This window comes from Scyliorhinus canicula, chromosome 3, assembly GCF_902713615.1.
Source record: "Scyliorhinus canicula chromosome 3, sScyCan1.1, whole genome shotgun sequence".
Lineage (NCBI taxonomy): Eukaryota > Metazoa > Chordata > Chondrichthyes > Carcharhiniformes > Scyliorhinidae > Scyliorhinus > Scyliorhinus canicula.
In genome coordinates, this window is record NC_052148.1 from 125,015,168 (window position 1) to 125,039,431 (window position 24,264).

General features: G+C 47.4%; 1 protein-coding gene across 12 annotated transcripts in view; it reads left to right on the forward strand.

Moving 5' to 3' along the window:
• The window catches only part of corin (corin, serine peptidase), a 309,000-nt gene that overhangs the window by 130,840 nt on the left and 153,896 nt on the right, over positions 1-24,264 (forward strand). For all 12 annotated transcript variants that reach the window (XM_038791255.1, XM_038791254.1, XM_038791261.1 and 9 more), the window contains exon 5: positions 3,418-3,596. In XM_038791255.1, the coding sequence (XP_038647183.1) occupies positions 3,418-3,596 (179 nt within the window). The remainder of the gene's footprint in view (positions 1-3,417; positions 3,597-24,264) is intronic.

Below are 24,264 nucleotides of genomic sequence, written 5' to 3' on the forward strand. Positions count from 1 at the left end.
AGCAAGCAGAAAATGAAAGCTTAGTTGGTTGAGAAAAGGGCTCCAGAGAAAACAGAAGTTAGTGAATCCTGCATTTACACAGTAATTTAATTGCAGTGTTAATGTAAATTTACTTGTGGCACTAATAAAGATTATTATTATTCTCAGCCCACTCTGCAGCAGAGACAATCATGCCAGAGTGGGGCTCCTGAGCCGCACCAGGAATTGTGCCACACAGAGTTGACCATAACAGTGATGGATCTCTCTAACTTTGAGCAAAATTGGTGAAGTTCTAAACCACTTCAAATAGTCATACGATAAAAGTGAAGTTTGCACACTACAATTCGTAATATTGAGTTACAGATTATAAGCGAAAGATGCTTGGATGTTTTTACTTTACGTTCCAGCCAGGTACCTCTATTGATTTAGTCATCCAATGACTCGATCGTCCTGAAAGACATGCTGTTAGGTGAATTGGACATTCTGAATTCTCCCTCTGTGTACCCGAACAGGCACCAGAGTGTGGCGACTAGGGGATTTTCACAGTAACTTCATTGTAGTGCTAACGTAAGCCTACTTGTGACAATAAAGATTAATTAATTAATTTGATGGAGAAAGTGGTGGCAGATCAGGAAGGCAGATACATTATAATAATGGGTGCTTTGGAGGGGAGGTTGTTGGTGTTGGTTCGCGTGTATGCCCTGAATTGGGATGATGTAGGGTTTATGAAGAGGATGCTGGCGGCCATCCCGAGCCAGGACACACATCAGTTATCAGTTAATTTTAGTGGGGAGATGTAAATATAGTGGTGTATCTGAATATGGATTGATCTAAGGCACGTTAGATGGCCTCCTTCAAGTGGTCGGGGGTCAGATGGAGATGGGGGAGTGGGCCTGGGGGCAGAGAGTAATCTTTTTTCACCAGTGAATAAGATATATTCGAGGATTGAATTCTTTATTATGGTTGAGGCCGTTGTTGTCGGGGGTGAAGTAAGTGGAACAAACGGTGATTGTTATTTTGGATCATGGTCCGCAATTAATGGATGTGGTCTTGGAGAACGGGCCTGCACAGAGGCCGGCCTGGAGGTTGGATGTGGGGCTGGAGAAGGGGCCTGCACAGAGGCCGGCCTGGAGGTTGGATGTGGGGCTGCTTGCGGATCTGACTTTTTGTGTGACGATGGCGCAGGTTTGTTAATCATATTTTATTCAAGGCATTTTCATGTAAGCAAACAAAAGCAGAACAACCAAACAAAATTATAAACAACCCAAAACCCACTCTCCACCTGGTCCCCTAATAAAATCCGCCTTCCCCATTTTAACCCTCTTAACCCCCCCATTCCCCCTCCCGCTAACCCCTCAAACCTCCTTAAAGAAAACAATAAACAGCTTCCACCTCCGAATGAACCCATCCACCGACCCCCTCAAGACAAAATTGACTTTCTCCAGCCTCAGGAATTCCGCCAGGTCGCTCACCCACATCCCCCCGCTTTCGGCGGCTCCGAGTCCTGCCATCCGAGCAAGATTCTTCTCTGGGCTACAGGGGAGGCAAAGGCCAAAACATCAGCCTCTCTCACCCCCTCGACTGAGGATGGTAAAGTTGGTTGACGATTATGTGAGGTTTAATAGGAATGGGGAGGCCTTGCCGGTGGTGGTTTGGGAGGCGCTGAAGGCAGTGGTAAGGGGTGAGATTATCTCGTATAAGATGCAGGGAGACAAGAGAGGAGAGACAGCGGCTGGTAAATTAAATCCTGGAAGTTCATGGGAAGTATGTGGAAGATCCTACTCCGGAGCTTTTGTCTAGTAGAAAGGAACTGCAGACACAATATGTCCTTTTGTTTACAAGGAAAGTGGTACGCCGGTTCAGCCCAACATCGCAAAACAAATTCCACTCTACTCGATCAGACAGCTTCTCTGCATCCAGCGCCACCACCACCTCCAGCACCCCCCCTTCTGATGGTCCGGTGAAGGGTGTGGTGTAGGAGTACAGTGAAAAGGCCAGTCACTTTCTGGCGGGGCAATTCCATCAGCAGGCGGCCGGGCGAGAGATTGTTCAGGTCTGGGATGGGACGAAGGGGCTAGTGGTGGCGTCGGAGCAAGTGAACAGGATATTTGAGGAGTTTTATAAGAGTTTGTATAGGTGGAAGCCTCTGGGGGATGAGTTGGTTATGAGGGAGTTCTTGAAGGGGCTGGAATGTCCTAAAGTAGGAGAGGGCAGGGTTGGAGAAGCCAATGGGGATTGAGGATATTCGGATGGCGATAGGGAAGATGCAACAGGTAAAGCACTGGGCCCGGATGGATTCCGTGGAATTATATAAGATGGTTTTGGATAGGCTGGTGCCACTGTTGGTGGGGAAGTTTGAGGATGTGGTGGCTCCTGGTGATGATGGGACAGGCATCTACTTCGCTATTGTGAAAAAAAGTATAAGGACTCGGTGGGGTGTGGGTTATATCGTCCAATATCCCTGTTAAATATGGATTCCAAGGTTCTTGCCAAAGTGTTGCCGCTTAGGTTGGAGGAGGCCTCCTGCAGGTGATCGGGGAGGATCAGACGGAGTTTGTAAAGGGCAGACAGTTGTCTTCAAATGTGCGGCACTTTTAAACATGGTGCTTTGCCCATCAGAAGGAGGGTGCTGGAGGTGGTGGTGGCGCTGGATGCAGAGAAGCTGTCTGATCGAGTAGAGTGGAATTATTTTTTTGCGATGTTGGAGAGGTTTGGGGTTGGGCCTAAGTTTGTGGTGTGGGTCAAATTGTTGTATGAGGAACCGAAGGCGAGTGTTCATACAAATGAGGTGAACTTTGGATATTTTCAGCTGCTCAGGGGAACGAGGTGGGATGCCCCATGTCCCCCCTGTTTTCTGTGCTGGCGAAAGAGCCCTTGGCCATTGCTGAGGTACTCGGATAATTGTTGGGGGATAGTGATGAGGAGTGGAGCACGGGCGTCCCTGTATACTGACTACCTTTTGTTGTATATTTCTAACCCAGATCCCATGGTGGGAATATAATGGGACTGCTCAGACGATTTGGGGCTTGTTTCCTTTAGCATTGCATTGTCACTTTGGACACCAGATGGTTTTAAACCGGGTCTGTACCACTATTCCAGGTATCCATTAAGGGCACCCTTAACGGACTTCGCCTCTGCACACTTTGCAGATGCACCCTACAACCCTCCGCTTGCCCTCACCCCCCACACTGATGGATAGACGTAACCTAAATGCCCTTCCAATTGTTACCATTACATGTGAGCCTGTATTTTGAAAAGTGGAGCTGAATTTATTTAACTGGTATACATATGTTTTGACATATTGATTTGTTTTCAAGGTTAAAAATCTGCCACAAGTAGACTGGCACCATGATGCTTTCTAAACTTTAATTAAAAGGGATTTGCTCAGTAATTCATATTTCTATTCATGTCAATGCATTGTCTTATTTATTTATTTAGAGCAGTAATTCTACCGTGCATGTCATTCTGTGAGGCTGCGAAGGAAGGCTGCGAACCATTATTGCAACAAGTGGAGGCTGGATGGCCAGAGTTCCTCAAATGCTCCAGGTTTGTCAATGATACAGGAATGGAAAACACCAGCAGGATTTGCTTTTCACCACAGCAAGAGGAAGGAAAAGGTAAGTTGAATATTAACTACCTGTCACCACTTTAGATTTCCATTCAACCTTTCAATTTGAGGTACGCCTACATCACAAGATCAGCACCTCTAATTCTTTGATTGTGTTACCTTTGATTGCCAAGTTTAAAATGATAGATTTTGAAATCACAAATATTGAGGCACATTGCACCTAACACTATGTGTACCCTATTCAAATAGATTTTCAAAATCTGGTTGGGTATATCCCATCTAATTTTAACTCAGGACAGTAGGTACATTTTTTCAGTTTTCCTCTACTCTTTCCTGGGATGTGGTCCTCGTGAATTTGAAAAAAACAACTGTTGTTTCATCTAAAAGGGGTAGCAAATCCCTGATTTAAAAAAAAATGTAAATGTAGTGGCCTTGTTCTGAATTCATGTAATCATCTTTTGCTTTTTAATTCCTCACTTTCTTCTGTGATAAAGTTGACTCATGCAATCTCCTGGTGACATAAGCAACAGCCACCCTCTGTTACCTCATCACAGTAGTCGTTCATCACACGTAAGCCTAGAATGGGAGTATTGACACCACTTTGATCTATGTGGTCTATTGACACCACTTTCATCTATTTGAGCCCGATTTTCTCATCACAAGTTGTGCACTGATATATGTATGTGTGCGCAAAGATAGATCAGGATTTAATATGGGTAACAGTCGTCTCACCCACTAGTTGGAGAACGGGCAGGCCCAAAGCTATGTGCAGGTCATCTGTGACTTACCTCAGCAACATTGGCCTCCCATTGGATAAAGTCTGCAGAAGAGTTGAAATCAGAGCCTGGCAGCTCTCCAGTACCACTAGTACCACCGACCACAGAGGGACTTACTGTGAGGGTCTATGATGGATTGTCAGATACATGTGGGTATGGGCATCCTTGGCCAGGAGGGTCGGAAGCAAGGAGAGGGGTGTGCTAACTTTCTGAGGGACATCCCTCTTCCTGCTGTTAGGTCCCTCAATCAGGCGATGGAGGGACACCCAACACCCTCCCCCAACCCTAGTGGGCTGCTGGGTGGCCTGCCCGACAGTGAGCCACATTGATAGCTACAAGATTCCAGGAGAAATAAGGTGCAGGCAATGGGAGATGGCCACATTCCTCCTCTGCTTAATGCCTTGCCATTACACAAAAAGGAATTTATGGACCGGTCACATCAACAGCAAGTTCTGCATTCAGATTTGCATTTGCACCTTCATCCCTCATAGTTCACCAGGCCATGATCTCTGGAAAGGTCAGCAGTGAACCCTGTACACGTGTGCTCTGGGAAGTGAAAGGTGACACAATAGTACAAACACTGCATCAAATAACTTGATTCAGTTGTGGTCATTTTAATAGGAAACCACAGTGAACAGTGGGATGAGCGCATGGTTGGATATATCTTCATCTCATTAGGTTTTGTGCTTTGACACTACCACTGAGGAGACATAACTGCAGCTATCCCTTCAGAGTTTCTGGGAAGTCCTCTCACAATGTTATTACGCAATCAATAAGTGTTACAAGTTCATCTCGCTCACACTTCCAATAAAGATTTGACACATCAGCCTGACATCACACAGGGGTTTGGTAACTATCTTCTCCACAGGAGTGATCATTGTCCTCCCCAGCTAGCTCATTAGTACCTTCCTCAAATCTGGTGATCTCTGTTATTGGCCATCCCTCCTCATGTCTGGAATCTCTCCATGTTGTTGGCAAGCTTGGACTGCATGTAGACAAAAGAAAGGAATGTGATTAGAATGGATGAAGCAGAGCACATGCTTGCCTCCTGTGTGTAGTGGGCCCTCCAAAAAAAGGGCTGAAGGTGGAGTTTGTGCAGCATGATGGATGAGATGGTGAAAGTATCCGAGAATGAATATGTGTCCCCACTAATGCTGAGATCCATGAAAATTGTAGTGCTTTGTGTGCATGATGTGAGTGTGGTATTGAAGTAATCTGAAGGTTCACTTACTGTGGCGGAGCGGATTAAATCATTCATCCTCTTTTTACACTGGATGGTGTTGTGGAGGCAGTTGCCAGCTGCGCTGACCTGCGCTGCCATTGCCTCACCTCCCAGGCCAGAGAAGTAAGGCTGGTATGCTTCCTGGAGCCAGCCCTTGGCTACAGCACATGTTGTTGTTACCATACTCCTCCTATCAAAGCATCAAGGGAGACATGGCTAAACCTGGGTGTAGCTTGCTTCTTTTTGCTTGCAGCCATCTCAAGAGGACTCCTGAAGACACTTGAGTTGGAGAGAGTGAAATGTGTGCATTCTGGTGGTGCTTAAATATAATGCCCGGAACGTTGACCCTATGAGTTCCCGAGCCACCAGGTGGATAAGAGACACTCACCAATGCCTAACTAATGATCACCCCAACACAAAATTGGGTCCGATTTCCCAACACTCTGACCAACCGGATAACCCGCCCTCCACGCCACTTAGTTTCAAAAATGGAAGATTCTGCCCTGTGTCGTTAAGCAAACTTAGATTGGTTATTAATCTTCTAATTTCCTTCAAGAATGGCGCAGATTGCAGTGAGTGAAAAGGCTACAGCAGACAGAGAAAGGATTAAATAATTATCCAAAATTCCAATGGCCATTCTCTTGATCTCCTGGCATCATTTCAACAAGCAGCAAAATAATATCAACAAGCAGAAAATGACCAATGAAGTTTTCTCTCTGGGGGTTCACTGATCTTACACTAAAGTTATAGAGGGAGGTCAGGAGAACTACATCTTGAAATTCAGAGCCAGTGGGGAGAAATTCATTCATGCACGACTGTTCCTTGCCTTCATTAGTTTCACTGAAGAAAGCAGCATGGATTTTGCAGGTAGTGGCACATTGTGGCACTGCCCCCCTGGTCCAGTGATTTGACGCAAGACTGTTTAGAATTGGTGCTGTGCACACATATTACTCACTCGTTATGTTTCATTTCATGGGAAAAAATGAAATTGGGTAAACCTAATGATGGTGAAAAAATATCATAAAAACTGTGATATGGAACACTTAAAACAGAATCCACTACACACAGCAATTTTTCAGAAATACATGGCAGAAACCAAGAAGGTTTCACATTCCTTCAACCTCCCACATTCCAGCCTCAGCTCATCCATGTTTGGCTTGTTACTGTAATGATGCAGCGAGCTTGCTCAGATGATACACTCAATGAACGTATTCTGTTTCTGTACTGAATAAAAAATGTTTCTGTATGGTCACAAGTTAGCTTCTTGTTAGTTATTACGTTATTTTAAATATGGGCTGAATTTACCTGGGCATTTGCAAAGGCCGATAGCGAGTGAGAAAAGTGGCGTTGAAACTGCTGACAGCAACAGCGACTTTCTCCACCGTATAGTACAGTGGGCTAAACAGCTGGTTTGTGATGCAGAACAAGGCCAGCAGCGCGGGTTCAATTCCCGTACCAGCTGAGCATTGTGAACTCTCTCTCTCTGTACCTGAACAGGCGCTGGAATGTGGCGACTCGGGGCTTTTCACAGTAACTTCATTGCAGTGTTAATGTAAGCCTACTTGTGACAATAAAGATTATTTATTTTATTTTATTTTATTTTATCTAGTCCTACACTTTAGAAAAAAAATCAAGGTGTAGGACACGCTGCATATTACTGGCAGGATTTTTAAAAGCCATTCCAGCGCTAAGGCGTTAACCCTAGAACAACCCCGTATCCTCACCGACCCTGTCCCCTGGCACTGCCCCACTAGCACTGTCTGGGTAGTGGCAGGGGGCAGTGCCAGGCAGTGCCAGTGGACGTGCGAGCATGATCCTCTTCCCTCTGAGGGACACTCTCACCTGAGCCCCCCTGGAAGTATGCTCGGCAGGTACATGCCTTGGGGCACCAATCGGATTTTACGCCTTTCTGCCCTCACACCGACTTTCTGCTGTGTGTGTGTGTGTGTGTGTGTGTGTGTGGGGGGGGGGGGGGTTTGATGATTCAGGTGTTGAGGTCTGAGAATTATATGCTAATTAATTCAAATGATGTTCCTGACATTCAAAGATAAGGAACGTCCCGTCACTGACGGGGGAGGGGGCAATTGCATCACGTGTTCACTCAACGTGAAACAGGATTTGGCTGTTCTTGTGAGATTATCCACTCCTGTCACTGAACCTGCCCGACATGATTGAGAGGGAAAAGTCCTGGCTGTAGTTTCAGGCACCATTTCAGAGGAGAAGTGACAATTCCTTAACCTCGCCTCTCGTTTTCATATAATAAAACAATATTAGAAAAAGCATAATCTTAGGATTGAAAATAAAACTTAATAGATAAATTAGAGAATTTATTTCCTGCCAACTGTTATTGCAGGAACTGAAGGAATAAAACAAACATAGGAAAATAAAGACATTTCAAGAAATGGGATTAGAGAGTTTTGATGTGGAGCTAACTCTGTTGAACAGCCTATAACTGAGATAGGGAAAGAGAACTATAATCATAGAATTTACAGTGCAGAAGGAGGCCATGCGACCCATCGAGTCTGCACCGGCTCTTGGAAAGAGCATCCAACCCAAGGTCAACACCTCCACCCTATCCCCATAACCCAGTAACCCCACCCAACACTAAGGGCAATTTTGGACACTAAGGGCAATTTATCATGGCCAATCCACCTAACCTGCACATCTTTGGACTGTGGGAGGAAACCGGAGCACCCGAAGGAAACCCACGCACACCCGGGGAGGATGTACAGACTCCGCACAGACAGTGACCCAAGCCGGAATCGAACCTGGGACCCTGGAGCTGTGAAGCAATTGTGCTATCCACAATGCTACCATGCTGCCCTAATAATATTTGGGGTGATGTAATTATTCTATGAGGATTCTTTTGCCAGCAGGTTTTTAAAATAAATAATGACTTACTGTAGTATGATTACCGTATAATAAGTGATGTTTAAGGAATTTGAATTGTGATGTAAGCACAGTGAGCTAAACAGCTGGCTTATAATGCAGAACAAGACCAGCAGCGCAGGTTCAATTCCCGTACCGGCCTCCCTGAAAAGGTGCCGGAATGTGGCGGCCAGGGACTTTTCACAGTAACTTCATTGACGCCTACTTGTGGCAATATGCGATTATTATTATTATACTTAAGTTCTAATAGAATAGTGACTAAAGCAGTTTTTAAAAAAACAACCCACTTCAATAGGGCTTTATTCTTGAATAATGGAAGTCATTTGAGAGAATATTTTTGGAAGAAGCTTCTACATAACATAATCTCACTCTGTAGCTTTTAATTAGAGCTCCATATTAACAAGCGCTGTGCTCCCCACATGGCAGGAGGTTAATGAATGAAATTCCACTGAGTTTCTTTAAAGTAAAGTTTTATTTTCATTAAATGGGAACAATGCCCTTGGAGAATGGAATCTGTTCTCAGATGTTTATGATACAGTTATGAAGTGTCCACTGATGGCAATCACATTCTTGTACATCACAATGTCAGGCATATCATTATATAATGGGTCCAAGACATCCTAGTAAAAAAGAAAAGGGCATTAATATTGTTCTGTTTATTACGTGCACTACGCTGCAAAGAATTTCAGGGAACCATTCTTATGTATATAAAAATGGTTATAAAATGTATTGGAGGCCACAAAAGTGCCATAATCTGCTACGTTGCAATGTGTGAAGGGTATGCATCCAAACCTTAGTGATTTGTAAGGGCCGGGGTCAGTTTTAAAGTAGGAACGTTCCCATATCCTCATTTGAGCCTGTATTAATTATTTTGCTTAGCAAAGATGAAGTGGGAGAGAAAACCAAAAAATCAAAAGTTTCAGATAGAGATGGAGCATTTTCCCAGATGCTGATGGATCTGCTGTGTATTTCCATCATTTTCTATTAATCCTCTGGTGCTTCTGTTTAGTTCATTTTACTTTGAAAGGGAAGGCAACACTATTTGTCCAATGAGAAAGTTAGTGAAAACACGGGGCTGAATTTTTTAAGCCCCGTGTAGGCAGGCACATTAATTCAAGCCACTGGCTGGCGTGCCGGATCCAATAATAATAATAATCTTTATTAGTGTCACAAGTAGGTTTACATTAACACTGCATTAAAGTTACTGTGAAAAGCCTCTAGTCACAACATTCCGGCGCCTGTTCGGGTACACTGAGGGAGAATTCAAAATGTCCAAAGTAAGAAGTCTCACAACACCAGGTTAAAGTCCAACAGGTTTGTTTCAAATCACTAACTTTTGGAGCACTGCTGAGGAAGGAGTAGTGATTTGAAACAAACCTGTTAGACTTTAACCTGGTGTTGTAAGACTTCTTACTGTGCCCACCCCAGTCCAACGCCGCATCTCCGCATTGAAATGTCCAAAACGAAAGAGAAAATGCTGGAAACTCTCAGCAGGTATGGCAGCATCTGTAGGGAGTCAACATCAAAATGTCCAAATGTCGGAAACAGGAGCACCGGAGGAAACCCACACAAACACAGAGAGAGCCTGCAGACTCTGCACAGACAGTGACCCAAGCCGGGAATCGAACCTGGGACCCTAGCACTGTGAAGCCACAGTGCTAACCACTGAGCTATTGTGCCGCCCTGGCTCCATCTCATCTCCAGGCTATTTTCCCAGAGGCAGGATGAGTAACCAATTGACCTGATTGGAGAACTATTAATGCCTATTTTCCATGTGGCCCCCAGAGGCGTTGGGGAACAGTGAACTTCCTGAAGATGGCCTCCCAACGCCTGCCTGCCTTGAGTTGCAGCTGCAGGTCTCCCCAAGTTAGGGTGTTCTCCCCCTCCCCACCCACTCACACAAAAGCTGCCGTGGCCGTTTCTCAAATAAAAGTAAAACGTTGGAGAGAGGGTGCTTCCCTCTTGGAGCACCTTCTCATTTGTACCTGAAAGAGTAGCCCACTGGTTCCTCACTGCTGGAAGGGCCAACTGTTGCTCATTGTTAGGGACAAAAAGCTGATCCTTTGGCCATTAATTCGCCGATGTAGAGAAAAGCGTAACCAGGTGATTATTTTCCACACCATGGGCTTCTGACCCCCATTTGACCCTGGCGGGGAGGGGATCACTAAACCTGCAGGGGAGTCCTGCCCATTCTACTAGTCTCCCGCCATAACTCTAATGGGAGACTGACAGAACATTCTGAAACACTCCCACTCTAACTCTGATGGAGCCCTACCCTAAACAAGGACAGCATTGGGGACATAGCTGTGTTTGGCCTCCCTGCATCCTAGCCTGGCCAAACACTTACAGATTGAAATAAAGAAAGACTTACATTTATATAGCATCTTTTATAATCATCAGGTTGTCCCAATGCTTTATAGCCATTGAAGTATTTTTAAAGTATAGTAACTATTGTAAGCGATGCCGGGTGAAAACTCAGATTCTGGCCTGACAAATGGTGGACATCTATACTGGGGCCTGAATCTTTTAGAAAGCACACCGATGGGGAAGTATCAGCAATTTTCTTTTACTTTTGCAGCCACTGACAATGTAGGGTTGAGTTGGATTTCTGCATGTGACATAACCCATCAATGTCTTCCTTTTCTGACGCATATGCTCTGTTCCTACGGTGCCTTGTAATATTGCCTTTGTGTGTAATGGGTGCAGTTATTATTAATGTGGTAATGACAGAAAATTGGACATAGACATTACCATGTCATTACAATTTCATTTAAATATCCCCACATATTTCAACGTGGCTGATTCTGTTTTTTTCTGGAAATTTGTGTGGCACTAAAGGAAGGATCCTCCAGAATAGATCATTGACATTTTTCTCTCAACAACAACAGCAACTTACATTTGATTAGCACCTTCAAGGCAATAAAACATCTCAAATCACTTCACAGGAGCATTATAAAACAAAACTTGACACCAAGCGACATAAAGAAAAATGAGGCAAATGATCAAAAGCTTGTTCAAAGGTTTCATTTAGTGCCTCATAGGAATAAAGAGGGATAGAGAGGCAAAGAAGTTCTGGGAGAGTTTCCAGAGCTTGAGAGTCCAGTCAGTTGAATGAACCAATGGTAAAGCAATTAAAATCAGAGATGCTAAAGTGACCAGACATATTCTAAATACACCCTGAAAATTTTGACAATATTCTTTGGAAAATCTAGGCTAATATCTGAGTGTGTGCATGGTTGATATGAAGTGCTGAACTTTATGTTGCATGGTCTTAGTGAAAAATCTTTGTATGAATTTTTGTGCAATGTGTGCTTTATATTCTATACTGTTTTCTCCGTTTGTGCCATTTGTGAGAAGCAGTGCGTGTTGATTATATCATGCCTGGGACTTCCTCTTGAGCTGATTCCGTGGCAGATCCATTGTTTGTTACTGCAGCTCTGCATCGAAAATGAACAATGCAAAGAGCCCAATTGTTGAGTTTACTTTTGCAATGTTTACACATAAGGAGATGAATTTCCGCAGGGTACTTCAGTTAATCTGTTGTAACTTGGCAGATGATCTCCAGCAACCCTGTAAACATGATGTAAATGCTGTTTACACTTTTTATGGGATTTTGATTGTTCCTCCTATGGCTACAGTGAATAAGAAACAGCACCCCTACAGAAATTCTGGTAATGTTAACCCATGCGTGGAGAAGGCTCCCTGGACATCACCCCTTGTTCCTCATTCTGGCAATCTCAGCACACCTGTACAGGAGACAAAGCTGAATTGTTTTCACAATGATTGCACGCTGTCCCCTCTTGAGGTCTGCACCATCATGGGTCCAGTGTCTAATAGGGTCACTCATTGCATCATGATGTGGTGCTGAGTGGACTGGACCAAGCAAAGGCCACAAGTTGTGAGCCTCTCAGATGTAGTACTGAAGATCTGTACACTTGAACTAGCTATTGTCTAACTGATTACTCTAATGTAGCTGTGAAACTGGTATCTATCTACCAAAATCTTGAAAATTGTGCCAAGTATATCCTATTCATTAAAAAAAAGAATACTTCTTTGTTCCTGCCACATATGACCACTCCAATGAAGGAATGGTATGTAGCTCCAAGTCAGAATGGAATGTGGCTTAGTGGGGAACTTGCAGGTGGTGATGGTGTTTTCATATATCTTCTGCCTCTGTCCTCCCATATTCCACTCTCTATAAATTGGAGCCCATGCAATTAATTTGCAAACTGCATCCTAACTCACATGAAGTCCTGCTCAACCATCACTCCTGTGCTTGCTGCCCAATTGACTCCTGGCCCACCAATGCCTTGATGTTTACAATTCTAGTCCTTATGTTCACATGGGTTCATGGACTCGGAGCCTCCTCTCTGTAACTCTAGCCGTAAACAACTCTGTGTCTCCCACTGCCTTTACCCCATATGGTCTGGAATTCCCCACCACATCTCCCCAATCCTCTCATTTCTTTACCCTCCTTTCAGATCCTCATTAAATGAACTTCTTTCATTCTATTTTTAGTCACGCTTCCTAATGCCTCCTTCTTTGGCTTAGTGCCAGTTTTTTTTCTCATTACACTCATGAAGCACTTTGGGATGTTTTTTCATCATTAAAGGGTCTAGAAGTTGATGAGGGAACTGCTGGAGAATTTCAATGTCTTTGTTCTATGCTGCATTTTATTTACAATAGGGCTGTGATCAAAGGAAATCATACCATCAACTGCATGTTGCACCTTCCAAAATAAATTTTCTATGACCTTTGTTTGTTCCAATTAAAAATGGGCATTGATATGGCATAGAATTTTCTCAAAATTAATTATGATGTTATTACCCCTTTAATTGATTTTACAATCTGCTGATGTCTAGTGGAGGAAACTTCAAGCAGGTTTCCTGGGTCTGCTCATTTATATTCCCATTGATGCAGTCGCCGGCATCATATCCGTTTACCTACCAACTGGAAACCTCTGTGCAGCCTTTAAAATCGCAGTTCAGCCTGTCCTGTTTTCAATAGATAGAGGAGCCAAAGAGGTCAAATAGTAACAATGTTTGGCTTCTTCACTTAAATACGTTCACTGAATATCTTATCTATTTATTTACTTGCACAAAATAATGACGCAAACACCGTTTGGACTTGGAGGGCAATAGAGAATGCAGAATCTCATTTATTCAGGTCTTCAGGATATCTTTGAGGAAAGCACGGGCCAGGAAGTACTGGCTGCTGGTTGTAGATGCCACCAACACTTCACACCGTGAAGAGGAACTAGCAGCCAGTACCAACTCCTCATTTCCCAAGACTGCAAAATTGTGTTACAAATAGTTTGAAGTCCTCAACAGGCAACAATGCCACATGCTAGATACTCTCATTTTCCTCCTTGCTCACCCTGTGCACCAGCACACTCTTCAAACTCTGAAAGCAACACTTACACACTGTAGTCTGATTAAAATTGGCTCAAAACAGCTGGCCTCTGCCTAATCTTGAGTTGCTAGATCTGTTCTGAATCTATCCCATTTAGCACAGTGGTAGTGCCACACAATGGAGGGGATCCTCAAGATGAAGTCGGGACTTCCACCACACACTATGACTGTGTGTTGGTCACTTCTACCGATACAGTAATGACAGATGCACCTGCAGCAGACAGGTTGCTGAGGATGAGATCTTGTATGTTTTTCCCTCTTGTTGGTTCACTCACCACCTGTCGCAGTTATGTCATTTAGGACTTCACCAGCTTGGTAAGTAGTGTTGCTACCGAGCCATTCTTGGTGATGGATATTGAACCCAGATTGCATTTTGTGCCCTTGCCACCCTCAGAGCTCCCTCCAAATTATGTTTGACATGGAGGAATTCTGATTCATCTGCTGAGGGTGGACGGTACATGGTAATCAGCAGGTTTTCTTACCCATGTTTGCCCTGGGACATTATCTGTAAGATATCATTCCATCAGTCTGACTATGTCAGGGTCGACAGGGTTGTTGTTGTTTCCAGTGCCAAGGTCAATGCAGAATGGTCCATCCGATTCTTTCCTTTTTATTGGCTTTGTAGCAGTTTGATACAACTGAGTGGCTTGCTGGGCCATTTCAGAGGGCATTTAAGAGTCAACCACATCTGCTGAGTCACATGTAGGCCAGACCTGGTGAGGACTGCAGATTTCCTTCCCTAAAGGACATTAGTGAACCAGGGTCTTTTTTACAATAATCGACAATGGGTTTATGATCATCATTAGTTTTTAATTCCAGATATTTATTGGTTTCAGTTTGCATCATCTGCCGTGGCGGGTTTCGAATCTGGGTGTCATGATCACCAGTCCAGTAACAATATTACTGCGCCGCCATATCGCTCTCTCTCTCTGTCTATCTGTCTCTCTCTCTCCCACTCTCTCTCTCTCTTCTCTTCTCTCTCATCTCCTTCTCTGTCTCTCTCTTTCTCTCTCTTTCTCTCTCTCTTTCCCTTCCCTAATTGTAAACAATTGGTTATAATCTACCAAAATTTCTTAGATTCTGCAAACATCCCAAAGGCGGAAAGCAAGAAACTACAGGCCAGTTAGCCTAAAATGTGTCAAAGGGAAATTGTTAGAATCCATTATTAAGGAGGTGATAGCAGTACACTTGGAAAATCAAAACTTGATCAGAGTCAACATGGGTTCATGAAAGGAAAATTGTGTTGCAACTAATTTATTAGCTCCTGACTCCCCAAAGCCCATCCACAATCTATAAGACACAAGTCAGGAGTGTAATGGAATACTCTCCACTTGCCTGGATGAGTGCAGCTCCATCAACACTCAAGAAGCTCAGCACCATCCAGGAAAGATTTATGCACTTGATTGATACCCCTTCCACAATCATTCACTCCCTCCACCACCAACATACAATAGCAGCAATGTGTACCGTCTACAAGATGCACTGCAAAAACTCGCCAAGGCTTCTTAGACAGCATCTTCCAAACTTAGGACCACTCTCTAGAAGGGCAATAGCAGCAGATACCTGGGGACACCACCACATGGAAATTCCCCCCCAAGTCACTCACCATCCTGATTTGGAAATATATCACCCTTCTTCTACTGTTGCTGGGTCAAAATTCTGGAATGACCTTCCTATGAGCCCTATGGATATATCTACACCACATGGAGAAGAGGCAGCTCCCCACCACCTTCCCAAGGGAAATTAGGGATGGACAATAATGCTGGCCTAGCCAGAGAAGCCCATAACACTTGAATGAATTTTTAAAACTTATGAGTTTTTTGGTATAAATGGATAGAAGGAACCTTGTAGGTGATGGGCAGAATTGTCCCGCAAAATGGCAAAGTGTCAGATTCTACCTGATAACCAGTGTTTTTCTCCCCCGGGAAACAGCCAGATTTTCTCTCCAGATCTTTTTTTAAAAGATTTTTATTGCCGTTTTCCAACTTTAACAGTACAGCAGTTTAATATATAAAGCACATGATAGATACAAAGTAGCAGCTCAAGGGTAGCACAGTGGCTAGCACATTTGCTTCATAACTCCAGGGTCCCAGGTTCGATTCCCGACTTGGGTCACTGTCTGGGCAGAGTCTGCACGTTCGCCCCGTGTCTGCGTGGGTTTCCTCCGGGTGCTCCGGTTTCCTCCCAAAGTCCAAAGATGTGCAGGTTAGGTGGATTGGCTATGCTAAATTGCCCAAAAATGGTTAGGTGGGGTTATGGGGATGGGGTGGAGGTGAGGGGATAGGGTGGAGGTATGGACTTAGGTAAGATGCTCTTTCTAGGAACCGGTGCAGACTCGATGGGCCGAATGGCCTCCTCCTGAATTGTAAATTGTATGATCTGATAAATGTGTCTGATATTTTCAAGCCAATTTGTGTCAACAGTTTTTACAAGCCGTCCCCCACCCCCTTTGCCTGTTGGAGGCATGTTCCACTTTTTCCCCATTTTTTCCACCCGCTGTGGTTTTATTCATTGTTGTTTGGTGCTGGGAGGTGTGGGGCCTGTGTGGCCCTTCCCCCCTCCTCTCACCCCCTGTGCTTCGATTTGTGCCTTCTTTGGGAATCCCTTCCCTTCCCTCCCCCCGCTCTGCCCCTGTCTCTTGCGCGTGTCCTCCCTTGTCTTCCTCCCTCTCGTTCCCCAACTTCTCTCTTCTGAGTGGCTGTTTGCCTTGAACAGGTCTTGGAACAGGCTGATGAATGGCCCGCACATTTGTGGAAGAACCTATTCATTCGGGTTCGAGTCAGGTGTGCACTGTGCACCACTTTAAGCTGCATGAGGCTGAGCCTTGCGCAGGAGGAGGTGTAGATGTCCCTGCTCAGTGCTTCTCTCCAGAGTCCCTAACCCACTTCCGTCCTAATTCGTCCTTCCATTTCCGTCTAGTTTCGTCCAGTGGTAGGCTTACCTTGTCAGCAATCATCCGTATATATCCCCACAGTGCTCCTCATCCTTACTGTCAGTGTTGATTAGCTCCTCTCGGAGAGTGTCCCTCGGGTCCCTGGGGTACTTTGCTGTCTCCTTGCGGAGAAAGTGTTTGGGCTCCTGTCACGTAGGTAGGTCCAGGTCCTCCATCAGTTCATCCAAGGTTGCGAGCCTGTCTCCTATGTAGAGGTCCCTAACTGCTAGCATCTCCATTTCTTAAAAGTGGCGGCTAGCATGGTAATTTGTGGTTGCCGCATATGGGGGCCATGGAGGATTTCTTGGTTAAACCGAAATGTTGCCTCATTTGATTCCACACCTTCAATGTGGTTACCACCACAGGGCTGGATGTGTGCCTTGATGGGGTGATGGGAGCGCTGCCGTGGCAAGGGCTCGGAGGGTTGTTTCCTTGTAGGACGACTCCTCCAGTCGCACCTATTCCGTGTTTGGCTCTCGTATCCATTCCCTCACCCTCTCGGCTGTGGTCACCCAGTGGTCGTACTGTAGGTTTGGCAACCTAGGGTCCTGGCACCTTCCCCACCTTCATGGAGCTGATGCTCTCCATGATCTCTCCCAGTCCTATTGGTGCATCCATGTTTTTTGTCCATTGCAGTGTCAACTTGGGAACCCTCTGGTTCTTACCACCCCCACCCACCCACCCCCCCTCCACACACACACACAAACGCCATGATTATTTTGTCTACTTTGTGAAAATAGGCCTTGGGGATGAAGATCGGTATGGATCTCAACAAGAAAAGTAACCTCGGCAGTATGTTCATTTTGATCATCTGCACTCTCCCCGCCAGGGAAAGCGGGAGTGCATCCCGTCTCTGAAGGTCCTTTTATAACTTCCTCTACCAGACTGGTCAGATTCCACCTGTGTATCTATGACCAGTCATGGGATGTCTGGATCCCCAGATAGCGGAATTTGTTTAGGGCTGGTTTGGATGGTAGTCCCATCCGCATGGAGCAACACTCTGTGCTCCCTGCCCCCTCTTTGGATACTCTTCCAGCTTTTCGCGTCCCGCAGATGATTGCCTGTGGTTCGATTGCCAGGGCGGACACGATGACGGACAGCGGGCATCACTGCCTTGTGCCTCTATGCAGCCGGAAGTACTCAGAGCTGGTGGTGATCATCCAAACGCTCGCCTTGGGGATGTTGTACAGGGGTTTCACCCATGGGGTGAATCCTGCCCGTAGCCCAAACCGCCCCAACTTCCATTCAATTCAGTTGAATTCAATTCAGTTCAATTCATCCAGGGAGATGATCACCTCTGGTGTTCTCTCCCCAGAAGGGGTCATTATTACATTCAGCAGCCGCTTGATGTTCGCAGTTAGCTGCCTACCCTTGACAAAGCCCGTTTGGTCCTCTGCGGCCACCTCTGGTACGCAGTTCTTCAGTCTGTTGGCCAGGACGTTTGCGAGTATCTTCACGTCTACATTCAGCAGTGAAATGGGTCCGTATGATCCACATTCCGTCGGGTCCTTGTCTTTTTTGGGTATCAGAGACATTTTTGGCCTATGGTAGCGTAGGAGGCAGGGTGCCCCTTGCTAATGACTGCCAATATGTCCCATAGGTGAGGGCCAGGGCTGGCACAAATTTCTTATAGAAGTGCGCCGGGAACCCGTTGGGTTCTGGCACCTTCTCCACCTGCGTGGAGCTGATACTCTCCATGATCTGTCCCAGTCTTATTGGTGCTTCCAGCTCCCCTCGCCTATCATCCCCCATGACTGGCATGTCCAGTTCATCGAGGAATTGTTTCATCTCCGCATCCCCATCAGGGGTTTCGGAGATGTACAGCCATCAGTAGAAGGTGCCAAAGGTTCGGTTGACCTCAGCAGGTGGCCAGCCTTTCCCCAGTGCTCGTAAAATGCTCCCCGTGTCTGGCGGGATTGGTGCACTGCTTTCCTGGTGGATAGCAGGTTAAAGTCTATTTGTTCCTTTTTCCTTTCTGCCAGAAGCTCTCCAGTCGGGGCCTCGGAGTATTTTCTGTCAGCCTCCAGAATGGAGTCGGATCAATTGTTGCCTGGCCACCTTCTCTTGCCTATCTCTTCATGCCTTGCCGGCTAAAATCTCTCCCCTGATCACTGTCTTCAGTGCCTCCCAGAACGTGGAAAGTGAGACTTCCCCATTCCAGTTATTTGTAACATACTCGTGATGAGACCACCAATTCACAAGACACGTGATTGGAAGTAAACAGTGGTTTTAATAGTCTTACAACTAAGCCAGCCTGCGACCAGAGGAACTGAGAGCAGGCTTACGGCTGCAGTGCTTTATACTTCCGGTTAGTGGGAGGGGCCATGGGCGGAGCCATGGGCGGAGCCCAATACAAACTCCTCATCTCCCCCTATGGGCAGAGCTGCGCAACGGCTCACAGACAGAGCCCACAAGGACACAATACATGTAAGGCAATACAGTGTGAATTTACGAGGTATATAATTCACCACATTCACCCCCTGTAAAAAATCAAGTCCGGCGGGGGTGATGGGTCTACAAATTGAGCCGGTCTGGCGGCCGAGTCGTCCTTTGGGATCGGCAGAGCACCGGCGTTGCAGCTGGCTGGGTGGCTGGGTGGGGGCGGTCGGCGAGGGTACGATGGTGGACTCCGGGGTGATTTGGTCCAAGCTTCGTACCCGACTGGTGCGACGGGCGATGGGGAGCACAGGAAACCTATACGCGGGGGTGCGGAGCACGGGCAGTGAACCTATAGGTTCTTGCGCGCTGGCACACGTGCTGCGGGACAGGGCATCTGGGGGCTCGTTGAGCTTCCCTGGTCGATACATAATATCATAATTGTAGGTGGAGAGTTCGATCCTCCACCACAGGATTTTATCATTTTTAATTTTGCCCCTTTGCGAGTTGTCAAACATGAAGGCAACCGATCTTTGGTTGGTGATGAGGGTGAACCTCCTACCTGCGAGGTAGTGCCTCCAGTGCCGTATGGCTTCCACAATGGCTTGTGCTTCTTTTTCGACCGAGGAGTGTCGAAGTTCCGAAGCGGAGAGGTTTCGGGAGAAAAAGGAGACTGGTCTCCCTGCCTGATTTAGTGTGGCTGCTAGAGCTACCTCTGAGGCGTCGCTCTCAACCTGAAAGGGGACGGATTCATCCACCGCCCGCATGGCTGCTTTGGCGATATCCTCCTTGATGCAGGTGAAGACCTGGCGAGCCTCATCTGGCAGAGGAAAGAGTGTGGCCTTAAATAGTGGGCGGGCTTTGTCCACATACTGAGGGACCCACTGGACATAATACGAGAAGAATCCTAGGCACCTCTTAATGGCCCTGGGACAATGAGGGAGGGGCGCATACGGTCCGGGTCGGGGGCCCAGGACTCCGATTTCCACGACATAGCCGAGGATGGCTAGCCTGGTCGTGGGGAAAACGCATTTCTCCGTGTTATACGTGAGGTTAAGTTTCTGGGTAGTTTGGAGAAATCGATGGAGGTTGGCGTCGTGGTCCTGCTGATCATGGCCGCAGATGGTGACGTTATCCAAGTACGGAAACATGGCCCGCAGCCCGTACTGGTCCACCATTTGGTCCATTGCTCGTTGGAACACTGAGACCCCATTCGTGACGCCAAAGGGAACCCGGAGGAAATGGAAGAGGCGGCCATCTGCCTCGAATGCCGTGTAGTGGCGTTCCTCCGGGCGGATTGGGAGCTGGTGGTAAGCAGACTTCAGATCCACCGTGGAGAAGATGCGGTACTGGCCGATCTGATTCACCATGTCTGCAATCCTGGCGAGGGGATACGCACCGAGGAGCGTGAACCGGTTAATGGTTTGGCTATAGTCCACTGCCATTCGGAATTTTTCCCCGGTCTTGACGACCACCACCTGAGCTATCCAGGGGCTGTTACTGGGCTCCAAGACCCCCTCACGTAGGAGCCTCTGGACCTCGGTTCTGATAAACACCTTGTCCTGCAGGCTGTACCGCCTGCTGCGGGTGGCCACGGGTTTGCAGTCCGGAGTGAGATTAGCAAAGAGTGGAGGGGGGGGCGATTTTTAGCGTCGCTAGACTGCAGATAGTGAGTGGAGGTGGGGGTCCACCGAAGCTGAGTGTGAGGCTTTTGAGGTTACACTGGAAGTCGAGTCCCAGTAAGAGTGGGGCGCAGAGTTCGGGGAGTACGTACAGCTGGAGGTTCGAGTAGCTGCCGCCCTGGTCGCGTCGGTGCGCCCTTGGATGTGAACAGAGTGTGAGCCCGAGGCGAGGGAGATAGTTTGCCGTGCAGGGAAGATAGGGAGCGAACAACGTCTTACCAGTTCAGGGTGTACGAAGTTCTCGGTGCTCCCGGAGTTGAAAAGGCATGGTGTCCTGTACCTGTTGATTTTAATGGTCATCACAGAGTTGCAGAGGTGTTTCGGACGCAACTGGTCCAACGTGATCACGCTGAGTTGCGGGTAGTCGGCGGCTCGATCAGCTGTGCTTGAGTGGCCCCGTGATGACCGTCCGCTGAGGTCATAGTCTTCGAGATGGAGTTCAGAGACTGGAGAGGATGGAGCCCAAGATGGTCGCCCCCGTGGGTTGCACGTGGCGGGCGGCGAGGAAGATGGCGTTCAAAATGGCGGCCCCCATGAGTCGCACGTGGCCGGCCGCGTGGAGGAGGTTTGCCAAGATGGCGGCCCCCATGAGTCGCACATGTCAGGTGGGGGCAGAGTCGGCATACATGCTGCAGCATTACGGGGCCTGTGGGCCTGTGAGTTTGGGAAGCGAGTGCTCTGGGCTACAGAAGAGTTTGGAATTTTCTTTGCTAGGCATACCCGGGGCATAGTGTCCTTTGCGACCGCAGCAGCTGCAGGTCGCGTTGCGGGCTGGGCAGTGCTGCCATGGGTGTCGGGGCTGCCCACAAAAATGGCACGCTGGTGCTGCATAGTGGGTGGGTGGCCGCGCGGCGCAGGCTTGGGGCAGTCGCTGGTCGGGGGCCCATGATGGGGTCACTTGGTCCGCGGGGAACGAGGTGAGGCTGCGGAACGAGACCTCCATGGTTGTAGCTAGCTCTACAGTGTCCTCTAAGTTCTGGGCCCCTTTCTCAAGCAACTGTTGGCGCACATAGTTGGACCTGAGCCCTGCCACGTATATATACATCACGGACAGCGAGTTCCATATGTTGGGCGGCTGTTATTGCCTGAAAATTGCAGTCCTGAGCTAGGGCTTTTAAATCGTGCAAAATCCACTGTTTACTTCCAGCGACTCCGCGGGGCGCTTGCAGCAGGTTGTAAAAATGTGGCGCGCGTAGACCTCATTGATGGGCCGCACGTACATTCGGTCGAGCATGGCCAGGGCCTCCGTATACGAGGTAATACAGTTAAGTTGCGTAGAGATACGATGGCGTGCAGTAGGCTGAGTTTCTGCTCCTCCGTAGTTTCTGAAGTGCTTGATTCAGCCAGGTGGGCCTTGAAACATCTGAGCCAGTGTAGAAAGATTTCTTTCGCCTCTGCAGCCTGCGGGACGAGTTCTAGTCGGTCAGGTTTGAGGGCTGATTCCATGGTAGTTTTCTTCAAGTTTTCTAAGACTATTAAATTGATGAGACCATCAATTCACAAGACACGTGATTGGAAGTAAACAGTGGTTTTAATAGTCTTACAACTAAGCCAGCCTGTGACCAGAGGAACTGAGAGCAGGCTTACGGCTGCAGTACTTTATACTTCCGGTTAGTGGGAGGAGCCATGGGCGGAGCCATGGGCGGAGCCATGGGCGGAGCCCAGTACAAACTCCTCATGTCCCCCTATGGGCAGAGCCGCGCAACGGCTCGTAGGCAGAGCCCACAAGGACACAATACATGTAAGGCAATACACTGTAAATTTACGAGGTATATAATTCACCACAACTCGCCTACGGCCTGTGATATTTTTTGGTAGAAGACCTTATTGGCCAATAGGTCCGTGTCTGCTCTCCACATGGGACGCTGGGCAAGTCCTGTCTCCATGTAATGTGGAGACAACTATTGCCAAATATTCCGTTCTTACTATTCCTGGAAGCACCCTTTTCCCCACTGCAAAGTGTACGTATTCTCGAGTACGCTTAGTGGACTGGTGAAAAGAATTAGAATTCCTTCTTACCAGGGTGTGTAGGAACCACCATGGGTTCACCGCCCCCATCTGCTGCATGAATGTTGCCAGCTCCATGGCCATGCCTGCTTTTTCCCCGATCTGGGGTTCGATCGGTCTGTCAATGGGTCCTGTTTACAGTTGAAGTCATCCCCATGGTCAGTCAGTGCATGTCAATGTCGAGGATTTCCACCATGGTCTTTTTTATGAAGCCTGTGTCATCTCAGTTGGGCGGGTACATATTAACCAGGACTACCGGTGCCCCATCTAGGACACCGCTGACCATGACGTACTGTGCCCCTTGGTCCGTAACCGTCCTTGTCAACATGAACCTCATTCTCTTACTGATCAATATGGCTGCTCCCCTAGCCCTTGTCCTGCAGCATGAATGGTCCATCTGTCCCACCCAGCCCTTTCTTATCCGCAGTCGGTCCTTCTCCCACAGGCTTGTTTCCTGCAGGCAGACCATGTCAGCTTCCAGGCTTCTCAGATGGGTGAAGACTCTGGATCTTTCCACCGGACTGTTAAGTCCTTTGATATTCCAAGTGATAATCCTGGTGGAGGATGTTTTTGACCCCTGCTCCTGCAGGATCAACCATACTTACCTGGTGGACACACCCTTGCACTCCGGGGATCCCTTTTTTAGTCGGCCAAAATGGCCACGGCCGCCATTCTCAACATGGATTGGGTCTCTGCATTCCGGGGTTTCCTTTTGTCCAGAGGGTACCCAACATGACCGCCAACTCCGGGGGCGCCCTTTGCCCAGGGACCCTCTAAAGTGGCTGCTTGCAACACCATCTTGTTTCTTCAGCCCGTTCCCCCCCTGCCAAAGCATGCATGATATCCAGCTCATTTTTCCTTTTGTGTCCCTTTCCCCCACCCATTCCCCCCTCCCTGTGTTGTCCTTTCCCTGTCTACCCCTCTATTTTCCCCTTCCCCATCCCTGTGCCCCCCCCCCCCCCCCCCCCCCCCCCCCCCGACCATGCACTGGCAGGTGGGTTGTGGTTCCCCCTTCCTTTCTGTCTTCCCGGGCTACCTATTTCTGCTCGTGTGGTGCCCTCCTGCCTGGCTGGTCTAGCTCCTTCCTTATTCCCGCTGACTGCCCGTTCTCCTGTTTAAACCCTCATCTGCCTTCCCTAATCCCTGCTCCTTTCTAAGATCCAGTCTTCCCTTTATAATTGGACCAGGGCAGCCCAGTCCCATGCAATCATGCTCACTGTCCGATGAGTCTTTTGCTCTTTCAGAGTCTTTCTCTGTACAACTCTCACCATTGCCGTGTCTGTCCCTTGTCCCAGCCGTTGGTTCTGACAAACGCATTTGCTTCCTCTGGGGATAATTCCTCTGAAGTAATATTCCTTTTTTTGGTGCATGACCCAGAGCCTGACCGGGAATAGCATACCAAAACGTACCCTGTTCTTGTAC